The sequence below is a fragment of the Vombatus ursinus genome, unplaced genomic scaffold, assembly GCF_900497805.2.
Source record: "Vombatus ursinus unplaced genomic scaffold, bare-nosed wombat genome assembly UNPS02014801.1, whole genome shotgun sequence".
In the NCBI taxonomy this organism is placed as follows: Eukaryota; Metazoa; Chordata; class Mammalia; order Diprotodontia; family Vombatidae; genus Vombatus; species Vombatus ursinus.
The window spans coordinates 2,973,393-2,984,838 of NW_020954579.1; the positions used below are offsets into that span (position 1 = coordinate 2,973,393).

The 11,446-nt window shown below is 49.9% G+C and overlaps 1 protein-coding gene across 5 annotated transcripts in view; it reads right to left on the reverse strand.

Annotated features, from left to right (window-relative positions):
• ARHGAP23 (Rho GTPase activating protein 23) overlaps positions 1 to 11,446 on the reverse strand; it is a 121,359-nt gene that overhangs the window by 47,633 nt on the left and 62,280 nt on the right. For 3 of the 5 annotated variants that reach the window (XM_027872995.1, XM_027872991.1, XM_027872993.1), the window contains exons 6-12: positions 11,302 to 11,356; positions 7,002 to 8,163; positions 6,239 to 6,394; positions 5,797 to 5,908; positions 5,251 to 5,308; positions 4,300 to 4,437; positions 807 to 1,106 (exon numbers count right to left, since the gene is read on the reverse strand). In XM_027872995.1, coding sequence (XP_027728796.1) covers positions 807 to 1,106; positions 4,300 to 4,437; positions 5,251 to 5,308; positions 5,797 to 5,908; positions 6,239 to 6,394; positions 7,002 to 8,163; positions 11,302 to 11,356 — 1,981 coding nt within the window. Of the gene's footprint in view, positions 1 to 806; positions 1,107 to 4,299; positions 4,438 to 5,250; positions 5,309 to 5,796; positions 5,909 to 6,238; positions 6,395 to 7,001; positions 8,164 to 9,546; positions 9,610 to 10,160; positions 10,211 to 11,301; positions 11,357 to 11,446 lie in introns of those variants that run through there. The other 2 variants (XM_027872992.1, XM_027872996.1) reach the window with 2 other exon arrangements.

Below are 11,446 nucleotides of genomic sequence, written 5' to 3' on the forward strand. Positions count from 1 at the left end.
CTCCATCCTACCCTCCTTTCTCCTGTTAAAAGACTTATGTACCCAAAACAGAAAGGTGGACCCTTAGGGCCAGCTCCTACTCCCCTCCTGAGGCACCAGTGAGATACCCATATCTGTGACCACTGGACATTCCCACTACCACCTGGGTGTGGCAACCCCTGGAACAGAGGCCCACCCTTCTGCTCCACACTGTCTCCTTGGATATGGGTATCTCAAGGCAGAGCCCATTCTATGGTGGGCAGAGTAGAAAGAACAAGCCCACCCTTCTCAGAGAGGCTATAAGGAGGCCAAATGGTAAGATAACAGCAAGTGCCCACTGGCATCCTGCCCTTCAACCCAAAACCAGGAAATGTTAGTGGCTGGAGCTGGGGCTCACAAGGCCCAATTCTGAGGGTACTGGCCTCTCCTCTGGGCCAGAGAAAGAAACTCAATGGATAATAACAGAGTCTATGCCTGCTCCTAAAACCCTGGGAAATAGCACCAAGGGGAGGTGTAGACATACACTGTCTCCAATAGCTAGGCCTCTCTATCTCTCTCTAAGGTCATCTTATCCATTCTTGTTTCTCTAGGTCAATCCTACCAGATAGGTAACCTGAGCCAACTCTGCTTTTGGGGGCTTAGGGGAGGAGAAGGTAATCTCATCCTCTAAGATCCACAGAAAAGGAAAACCCTCACTTGTCTACTCAGAGCAGACGAGATGGGCATAGATGGGAGTGGGAAATTTTCTAATGGCTTAGGAGAGGCAAGGGGGGAGATGGTGCCCACTGCCCTCCAGTGGTTGTGGTGGGAGGCCCCCTGGCCCTCACCTCGCCCTCGGCCCTGCTGTTTTCCCGGATCGCTCTGATCCAGCCCAGCATATCATCACGGTCCTCAGCCTGAAAGAGATATTCACAGAAGTCAGCGGTGGTGAGCCGGAACACATGCCTCCTCTTGGTCTCGCTGTAGGAGATGTCCACCAGGCACGAGCTGATGCAGACGGGCGCCGTCTCCTCCTCACCTGCGCCCGCCGCCATGCCTGCCTCCCGCCGCTCCTTGCCCAGGGAGAGTGAGTGTGCCCGGAGCGCAGCATAGACACGTTTCCATTGGCGCAGGCCACCACCCACTTTCTGTGGAAGACACACAGACAGGGAGGGGAAAGAAGAGAGAGAGGTGAAAACCTGAACTTACAACTGCCCCCCTCCTCCCAGCACTCCCTTGGCCCTCCCAGACCCTTTCCCTGCTGGTGGGTATGGTCAGCTGCTTTCCAGGGGATTCCATTCTTTTAAGATATTGTTACTCAGCTAGAGCCTCTGAGTATACAACAGAAAATGGGGAGAGATAGCAGTGAGGTGGCAGAGAACCAGGCCATGGGTACACTACCTTCTTCCAGATGGTCCCCCAACCCTTGTTCAACTCCTATTAATCATGGTTTTACAGCTAGAAGGGACCCCAGAGGCCAATCCCCTCATTTTTCAGAGGAAGAAATTTCAGCCCAAGTGACTTGCCCAAGGCCACTGAGGGAGTAAGATGCAAAATAGAATTTGAACTCCATACCCTGTACTCTTTCCCCTCTACCATATGTCTTCTGCTCCTAAATCAAGCCCTTAACCCCTTATGTCTCTTCACAGTTCTTGTCTACTTTCCTCAGAAAACAGGTTCCTGAAGGGACCTGACACCTTCATTTTTGGAGCCTCCCCCTTTCAAATTCATAGGATCATAGGCTCGAAAATTTAGAAGGGAAATTAGAAGCCATCAAGGCCAATCTGTTCTTTTTAACAGTTGAGGAAACCAAGGCCCAGAGAGAGAAAGTAAGTGACTTATCCAAGGTCATACGGGTAATAAATAGCAGAAGTCACCAGACTCCAGATCCAGTACTCTCCACTGTACCATCTGCCTCTCCAATTCAGTAATGATCTAAGCTATAGTAGCAGATTCCCTGAAGGAAAGGACCAAACATTTCATCCTACTAGAGGCTTCCCAAAAGGAAAAGCCTTAAGAATTCTTTCCCCTAAGTGACTAGCAAAAGGGGAGTTGCCCATAAGGTTGGAAAACACCCCCTTCCTGACCCAAGAGGTATGTCCTCATTTGTTTAATATCACATCACGGTTCACTCCAATCCAGCAGAGTGTATGTGGAAAATAGAAATAGGAGGGGTTCTCTATCTAATCACAAAATATTATGGGTTATCTCCAAAGACCCAATCTCCCTACACACCCAAGCTAAGGAAAGGAATGAGATCTGAGGTGATCTACAAAATGGGAGGTAACAGGAAGGACAGCATGAAATGAAGGGCAGTATATTGTAGTAAATAAAAAAGGCTTGATTGCTATCAGGAAGACTTTGGGTTCAAATCCCACCTCTGACACTTACTAACTGTGTGACCATGGGAAACAACCTCCCTGAGCCTCAGTTTCTTCATCTATAAAATGGAGATAATAAAACTACCATCACTGAGTTGTTGTTGTGAGGCTCAAATGAGATCATTTAAGTCAGGGGTTCTGGACCTTATTGGTGCCATGAACCACTGGTGAAGCATATGGGCTTCCCCTAAAAAGAATATTTATAGAGGCATAAAATAAAATGATAGGATTACAAAGAAAACCAATTAAAGTGAAATAAAAGTTCAATTTATTTCCTATCCAAGTGCATAGACACAACCCCCCCCCCCCAAGAAATCTATTCACAAACTCCAGGAGGACAGGAAAGGAGTAGACTCCAGATTAAGAACCCCTAAGGTAGGTGAAGTGCTTTGCACATTTTGGAGGTAAAAATCAGTTATCATTAGTACATAATGACTTCCAAAGTCCCCTTTGTTGGGGAAAGCAGAACAAAACCAAAACAAGGCTTGGAACCTCCCCCCCCCCAAAAAAAACCCTTCCACATTCCTCCCTTCCTCCAATCTCTACCCATGTCTGATTAATTTGGGGAAAGGGCTTCTCACTCACTTAACCAGGATGAGTAAATGAACTAATTACAAGGTGTGCAAAAAACAGTATAGTAGGCATTTATGGGGCTGGGACTGGGTGTGTCTGATTGCTCAAGATGTAAATTGGATTATCCAGGGAGTGAATAATCTAAGTTCCCCGACTTCTCTTTAAAATCCCAATCTGGTGGCTCTTTTCTTGTTTTTAACAATCTCCAGAAACAGACAAGGCATATTTGAAGAAAAAGAAAGACAACCTAATGAGTAATTATAAGGGATGTTATAAGGAGGGAGGAAACTTTAACCCAATAAATACTTCCTCTAAGTAATTCCAGACTGCCCCCCCACATCTGTAAGCATCTATAAATTCTATAAATACCCCCCATCTCCTCCACAGCCAGCTCCTTTTCCTGAGTTCCAGATTCCCCTTACCTCACTTCTCCACGATCCTACCCCAATCTCCAGGATCTTGGAGCACACATTAGCATTAACATCTCTGTGAGCCCCTCTGCCTCCCAGGACACAATGCCCCCACCCTTCTATCTTACATTTGAACCTTTAGTTGTTCGAAAGGGATTAGTTTGGGGCTAGAGTCGTCCCCGGAAGTCAGCTGAGAACCAGTGGGATATCCAAGGTTATGCTGGAGCCAGCTAGAATCAGCCCTCCACAGACAATTGTTAAATCTTCAGTGTGAGCATTTACACCTCAGAAATGATTTCTTGTTTTGTTAAGTATCTAGACTTCAAGTAAAGGGAGGAAATGTTAATAGTGCAAATTAAATTAAAAATGTGTCACGGGGACATTTTTTCCTCTTAAGAGCTCTGTTGTTGAATATTTACCAGCACACCCCTGGATCAATGGTATCATCTTTTTATCAACACGTAAAATGTGTTCTATCCAACCCCCTCAGGATGATAGGATCCTATTAGTCTTAGAGCTGGAAGGGTCTTTAAAGGTCCTCTAGTCCAATGCCCTCATCTTACAGAAGAGGAAAGTATGGCCCCAAAAGAAAGGGTAATGTGCATAAGGTCATTGACATACCTGACATAGTGGGGATTTGAACTCAGGGCCACACACACACACACACCTCCCCAATAAACTCTGCAGTCCTAGCTCCAGTTAGGAAGTTCTTTGGCTTTGTTTTTGTCTTTGTATCTGTCTTCAGCACCTAGTACAATGCCTAAGACACTTTAAAAATTCTTACTGAATTGAACTGGAATCTAACCTCGATCTCATATTGCAATTTAAGCTGTTTTCCTTTGGTTCCTAAGCTGCTTTCTGAAGAATTGTTCTCTGTAAAGGTTATTTGGAGATCTGCTCCTTCCTCATTACTTTTCTGATGTAGGGGATTTGGGGTCAGACTTGCACACCCACACCCACACCCCTCCCTCTCTTACCTTTCCCTTCTTGGTGAGGATCTGCTTAAAATACAACCAGCCTTCTCTCCTGATATCACTAAAGGTCATGTCTGAGAGGTCAGAGGTTGAATGCCTCTTGGAGGGGGCATCTTCTGATGTGCCCAAACTGTCCAAGGACTGTGATGAAAAGGTAAGGAGTAGGTCAGACAGGAATTCCATACCAACACCTCTTCAAACACCTCATGTTTAGGGGGAGCACACTATGTCTGGTCTTCCTCTTCCTCTTTAATTTGTTGTGAAATCTTGAGTAATTTATTTAACCTCTTTGAGTCTCTTGTATTGAGGTCATAAGACATGTACACAGGAGATGTGGGAGAGTTGCAAAGGATATGACCTCCCAAGGTGTCATACTGTTAGGAAGAGAAAACTTGACTAAACCCTCAACTTCAGACTGGAAGGAGTTGAATCAACAGAGGAAGTGATACTGTCAATAAGGAGTTAAGTAAACAAAGAGGCTAATAATGTCAATAAGGAGTTAAATAAACAAAGGAAATGATGTTATGGCCAGGAGTTAGGTTAGCAGAGCAGGTAACAAGGTCATCAAAGAGGCAAACAAAAGCCCTGATCACATCAAGAAGAAAGTGAAATTAAGACTGGGCCATTTCCTCCTTCCCTTAACACTCATCATCAATAAGATCCTAAAAAGAATGACCAAAGATAAGCCCATTTCTCCCTGTTGTCTCTAATGTAAGGAGGGAGTAGGGTTCACTCCAAAAACATGTTATAGCTGGGGAGACTGAGGCCCAGAGACAATAAATGAGTTATCCTAGGGTACAGAGACTGACCAAGTAGGAAGGCTTGGGACCAAGGCTCCAGCTGGCAGGACTCCCTGCCAGCTTTTATAGTTCCCTTTACCCCACTCCAATGACCCATCCCACCTCCAGCAGCTTACCCTACCACTCGTGACCCATCCCACCTCCAGCAGCTTACCCCATCTGTGAAGAAGCTTCGCAGCATCCGAAGGCTGGGCACTCTATTAGGGAGTCGTCTGGAGAATGAGGCATTGGCATGTGAGGGAAAGAAGAGTAGAATGAGGGGAAGGGGACTCTGATTTTTCCCTCATACTTTTCTCTGAATACCCAAAAGATTAAGGATTTCCATGAATAGAACACTGCCCTCCAGCTAGGGAGAGATACCAAGTCCTGTGGGTCTCTGAATCAAGAGCTAGAAGAGATCTCAGAAGTGATGACTCCACCTCCCTCATTTTACAAATAAGGAACTTAAAGCCCAGAAATATGGGGTGACCTGCTGAAGGACACATCAACTGTAAGCAACAGCCAGGATTTGAAACCAAGCTCTTTCCTTTTATTCTAAATCCAATTTTCAGAAGAGTGCCTCTATCCTCACCCTAACCCAATCAACTAGCAGTATGTGAATGGGCATGAGGTACTACTTAGGATAAGTGACCTTGCCCCATATCCCTCTTCTCTTCTCTTCTCTTCTCTCCCCCACCAAAGCACATCAAGGGTGACTTACCGGAGTATCCTGCCCTCCTCCCGGAAGGTGTTAAGGCCATCATCACATGACTTGGAGCGTTCGGTTGTGATGGCCAGAAGATAGGACGAACGTCGGCCGGCTTTGATACTGCCTGGAATGCCCATCCCCAATGCATACACTTTGGGATTGGGGGCACATCTGGTGGCTCCCTGCTTCCTCCCTCTTCCTCCCCCCAGGGTCCCAGACCACCTCCCAGTGTTCCCACATCACCTGGTGGTGAAAATGATCACCGAGTCCTAAACCCAAGAACAAAGGAAAGCAATGGGATGGGGAGGGCGAGCTATCGAAAATCAGATGGGGGGTCCAAGAGAAATGAGATCCACAACCTTCATAAACATCAGGGGATGAGACTAACAAATCAAGTAATGAGCAGACTAGGAAGTAAGCTTTGAGTACAATGAGGATAGGCACAGGTACTCACTGCAGTCTTGGGAGTAGTGTCGGCCAAGGGCAAAGGTGAAGGTTGGGGAGGATGGACTGGTGCCCATGACAGGGGCAGAGTTCATGGCACTGGACACAACGGCTGAGGCTGGTACATGCTTGGCTTTTAGGTCGATGCTGGGGCTGGTAGGCTCATCTTCAGAAGGATAAAAGCAGGAAAAGTGGGAGAGGAGACCTTAGCCTAGCTCATCATGCAACCTTCCCTCCTGTCCTTCCTTGAGTGTGAATCTCTCCAAAACAGCTCTCCCAGATATCTCTGATATCCCCTGTTAGGCATTATCTAGTCCATGTCAGGTATCCACCCTGAGGGTGGGACCTTGTCTCACCTAGCTGGGAAGCTAGGTGATGCAATGGATAGAGCGCTGGGCCTGGAGTCAAGAAGACCTGAATTCAAATCTAGCCTCAGACTCTACCTATGTGACCCTGGTTAAGTCACTTAACCTCTGACTCAGTTTCCTCATCTGTAAAATGAGGATAATAATAGCACCTACCTCCCAAGGTTATTGTAAGAATCAAATGAGATAATAATTGTAAAGTGCTTTAGCACAATTAGCACAATTTAGCACAAGCCTGACACAGTTATCATCATCATCATATCAGACTGAAAGATTCTCAAGGGCAAAGGCTCCCCTATCATCACCCAGAACAAATCTCTGACCATTGAAGGTGGGAAAAAGGGAATAGGATGGAAAAGAATGGACTACCCATTCTCCCATCCTGCCCCATGCCAGGCCCCCACTCACCTATGAAGGGAATGGATGCCAGTGAGTCTTCAGCAGCTGCCAATGGTGCCACCTTCCTGCTTGGATGCTCTCCTTGCCCACTTGACTCAGGTTCTGAGGTCTCATCACCAAACCCAAAGTTCATCTGCCTCAGAGGAGGCTGCTGAACCTTGCGCCCAGTTGGTGGTTTCTGTCGGAGAACTACCTCCTCCCTCCGCTCCTCGGCGGGCAGCTCTGGTGGCTGGGTGTTGGGCTCTGGCCTTGTAACCCTGAGTGGCTCTGAGGACTCAGCTGAATGTGGGGCAGATGGTTGGGGGAGGTTAAAGGTAGGTAGCCCTCCGAAGGGGGAGTCCCGGAAGGAAAGGGCCTGAAGAAGACCAGTCCGGCGCTGAAAAGAGGGGCTATAGCTTCGGTACCCAATGTAACCTGTATCATCCAAGCTGGGATGAGGGGGCTGAGCTGGGGGTTTCGGTCCTGGGGGATCCTGCGGCAAGCAGGCAGGGGGTCGGGTTTGCGTACGTTGGGGAACCCACCCGGAGTGCTCAAATCGGGGAGACACCAGCGTCCCCGGCCCCAGGGCCTCAGCAGAGCGGACAAAGCGACCCAAGTAGTCATCAGACCGGGCTCGATGCCAACCCTCATGCCCCAGATGACACAGGGCATCCTGTGAAGCAGAGCAGGGCCATGCTCGATGAACCACAACATCTCCCAGCCGGTCCTGGGAGACACTTCGAGCACGAGGGGGCATAACTGGGCACCGCCCCTCTACGCTCCTCCGAGGCACCTGGTTTGACAGCCAATGGGACAGTGCTTGCTGGCACTCCAGTTTGCTTGGGGGTGCCCGGACCCCAGGGTCCTGGAAGGCACGGGAAGTTCGAGGATCAGGAGCAAGGCGGGGAAAGGCACTAGGATTGGGGCGCGGCTGGCTCATCCCTAAAGAGGCGTTGTCTGGATGGGGGCAGGATGGTGGGGCCCGATAGCCAGGATCACTCCAAGGGGAAGGGCGCCAGTGGTCAGTGGGTGGTGCCAAGTGGGGCTCAGACACCATGGTGACCCGGGACGAGGCCCGGGGCTGTGAAGCATAGGTCTTCCGGGGATAACAGAGTGGAGGTGGCTCTGGTATGCTCCGGGCTTCTCCAGAGTATGGCTCGTTCCCCTTTAGGTAGGCATCCTGGGAATAAGCCTGAGGAGAGAAATAGGAAGAAGAGAAAGAGGTCAGCAAAGCCCAACTAGTCATTTGTCTAGGCAGGAATCAGGAAGACCAGAGTTCAAATCCTGCTTCAGACAATTACTAGCTGGGTGACCATGAGCAAGTCACTTAACGTCTTTGAGTCTGTTTCCTCATCTGTAAAATAGGGTTAATAATAGCACTTAACATCCCAGGGTTCTTGTGAAGAGCAAATAAGACAACATATTTAAGTGTGTTGCAAGCTCTATATAAATGATATCATTATTATTACAGAGAGAAGTAGGAGCTGCTTTGGGGGAAGGTGGAGATAGGGTGGGGGGAAGCACTGGAGGGAGAGGAGAGGTTTGTTGAGTTCTAGGGAAGGAAGAAGTACAAAACCCAATAAAAAGTACTAGCAAACCAACACGGGGCCAATTAGATTATGCTTTCTGTGTGGTTCCTATCGGCCTTAAGCCAAAGGCTGTTTCTGGCAGCTAAGAGCTCAGGATTTGATCTGCCATCCCCTTCTCCCAGAAATAACTCTGCTCTACTCCTTAGGGTAGTGGGGCCATACCCATCCCTCTTGGAGAGAGCCTGAAACCCCATCAGAAACTAAACCTAGCTTCCAGAGGTAGAAAAAGAGGCCAGGGTTGGGGAGGGGCACCTCAAGGATCCCAGGATGGAGGCTGGGAGGAGGAAGAAGAGGCAGCAGATGGGGAAGAAGAAATCATTTCTAAGGCCGGTAGGGAGCCAAAAACCTCTATCCTCTTACTATTGGTTTATATGATTTCTAGGATGGAGGGGAAGGAGGGAAGGAAAGAGGGAGGGAATGTGAAGTCTCCTGATCTCAGACTTTCCCATCTCCTGCTCTCTCTCAGCTTGTGCTCAGCTCCGGGGCCAGCATTGGCTGAGGGGCTTGGCAGGCCCGCCCCCCCCCCCCCGACCCTACCCCCCCCCCCCTCCCGTCCTGGAATTTGGCTACAAGACTGAGGCTGGCGCTGCATTGCTGAGCAGTGACAGAGCCGGCCCTCACCCGGCCAAAAAAGGAGGCGGCCCCCAGGACAGAGGGACCCCGTCAGCCTTTGGCCAGAAGAAGCCTGGGGGCTCCGGACCAGTTGGTCTCTGGCCCCTCCCTAACGCCACAAAAGGGATCTTTTCTAGGGAAATAATCCTGTGGGATGGTAAAGCGGGGATAGGGGCGGGGAGGGCGGCTACATACATACACACACATACACATACACACAATCACACAATTACAATAAGACACTCCCTGAAATGCACCAAAAGACACCAACACACTAGTGAGACAAACATACAAGGGCGCGCGCGCGCGCGCGCGCGCACACACACACACACACACACACACACACACACACACACACACACACACACACATACCTCTCCTCCCGGCCATCCTGCCGGCTCCCCACATCACAGCATCCTGACCACGCCTCCTCTGCTCATCGCCTCCCCACCCCCAGATCCCCCTCCCTTTCCTGGGTTCCCCTCCTCAGCTCCGCCCTCACTAACCAGCTGAGGCCTGGCGCCCCGTCCTCAATCCTCCCTCTCAGGGCCCTGCTCTCCCTGGCCGGGCCCCCACCCTGGCTCTGAGACTGGGATGTGGGGGGAGGCAGGAGAGAGGAGGGAGGAGGGAGGAGGGAGGAGGGAGGAGGGGAGGGAACTAGTGTCGAGTGGTGGCGTCAGTGGCTGCCCGCACCCTGATTGGCTGGCAGTATTGGCTCCCAACCACAGGAATGCTTGAGCCCCACCCTCCTGGGCCTGCCGGTTGTTGAAGAATGGGGGGGGGGGAACAGAAGAGTGGCCAGCATCCAAATACTGACATCTGGTGCTCTCTGCCCACCCCTTCCGTGTGGGCACCAGAATCCTCCACACCATCCTTCATACTATGCAAGCTGGCTCCTCCCCTCACTATGCTTGGCACAAGGGGGAAGGGGCCACCCTGTAAGATGCCAATGCTTCACACAGTACTCACCCCCACTCTTTGAACTCACCCCTGGACCTCTATCCTCCATGTTCCATCCTCCCTCACACTCTTCCCTCCTCTCCCCGCAATCCTGGGGCAACAGTATTTGTTTCTCGTCGGACCCAGAGCCCATCGAGATTAGGGAGGGGTGTACTGGGCGGAGCTTGGATTCTGACTCCATGCTACATGATTTGGGGTGAATCACTTAATGTCTCTGAGGCTTTGTAAAAATAGAGAGATGAAGGTTGAAGCAGCAGAGCCAGAACTGTCTTTAATGCCTCCTCTTTTCAAAAGCCCCCACCCCCAGAAGGGCAAAGGAGCAATCCAGGTCAGGGGCTGCAAAGTTCTGAAATGGGGGAAGTGTACCAATTGAGGTCACTATGATTCCTGGGATTATGAGGATGAGCATGCTGAGGAAGCTGGGAAACCAACATTGCAGAGCATACAAATTTCCCTCAGAGGCCACTGGCTTTAGCAGAAATCACTCTGAAACTGTGCCCGACAAGCATCAAATTGGGGACGGAGGTGGGTTACCCATGAGACAAATGGATAGGCAGAAAGTGTTGTCCCCTAGGCTTGGGCAGGGAATGAAGGAAAAACCTGATACCATGATGTTAAAAGCCAGAAGCTGGACAACATCCCAACCCACCCCACCCTTTTATACTGTTGGGAGAGGGTCTTTACCCACTCTAGGCCAAAGATCTATGTGCAGACTTGTGGTGGGGAAAGGCTGGAGGGCACCGTCCTGGATTGGTCTCCCAGAGAGTCTCACCACTGGGGGAAGGTGGGATGGAGAAAAAGGAGAGAGGAAGGACTCCTCAATCTAAGAAGATGTCTCTGTGGAATGACCAAGGGTCGTCTTGAATCCGCCATTGTACCAGTGTCTCCTAATGGAGGTTATCTAGGCAAATCTACCTTGGGCATCACCAACTGAGACCTCTTCATAGCCACCCTCAAAATGAAGCAATCTATGCCACCACCCCCCCCCCCCCCGGAGCTGCCACAATATTGGGCAATCTGGGCAATTCTCAGGTACCCCTCCCCCGTGGATTAACCCTTTCCTTCCTTACTCTCTTGCTGTGCTAATGGGAAAAAGAAAAGACATTAAAAGGAGGGTGCTCGATCTTGGCATCCCTGCTTAGGGAAAGGATCAAGCAAAGGGAACTCACCAGCTGGAGGATGTCCTCATCCTTGGGCATGATGGAGAGTTCCAAGGCATCATCACTGTAGAGGCAAGGGAAGGTGGTCAGCCAACACCATTGGTGTCCACCTCTACACACACACACACACACACACACACACACACACACACAC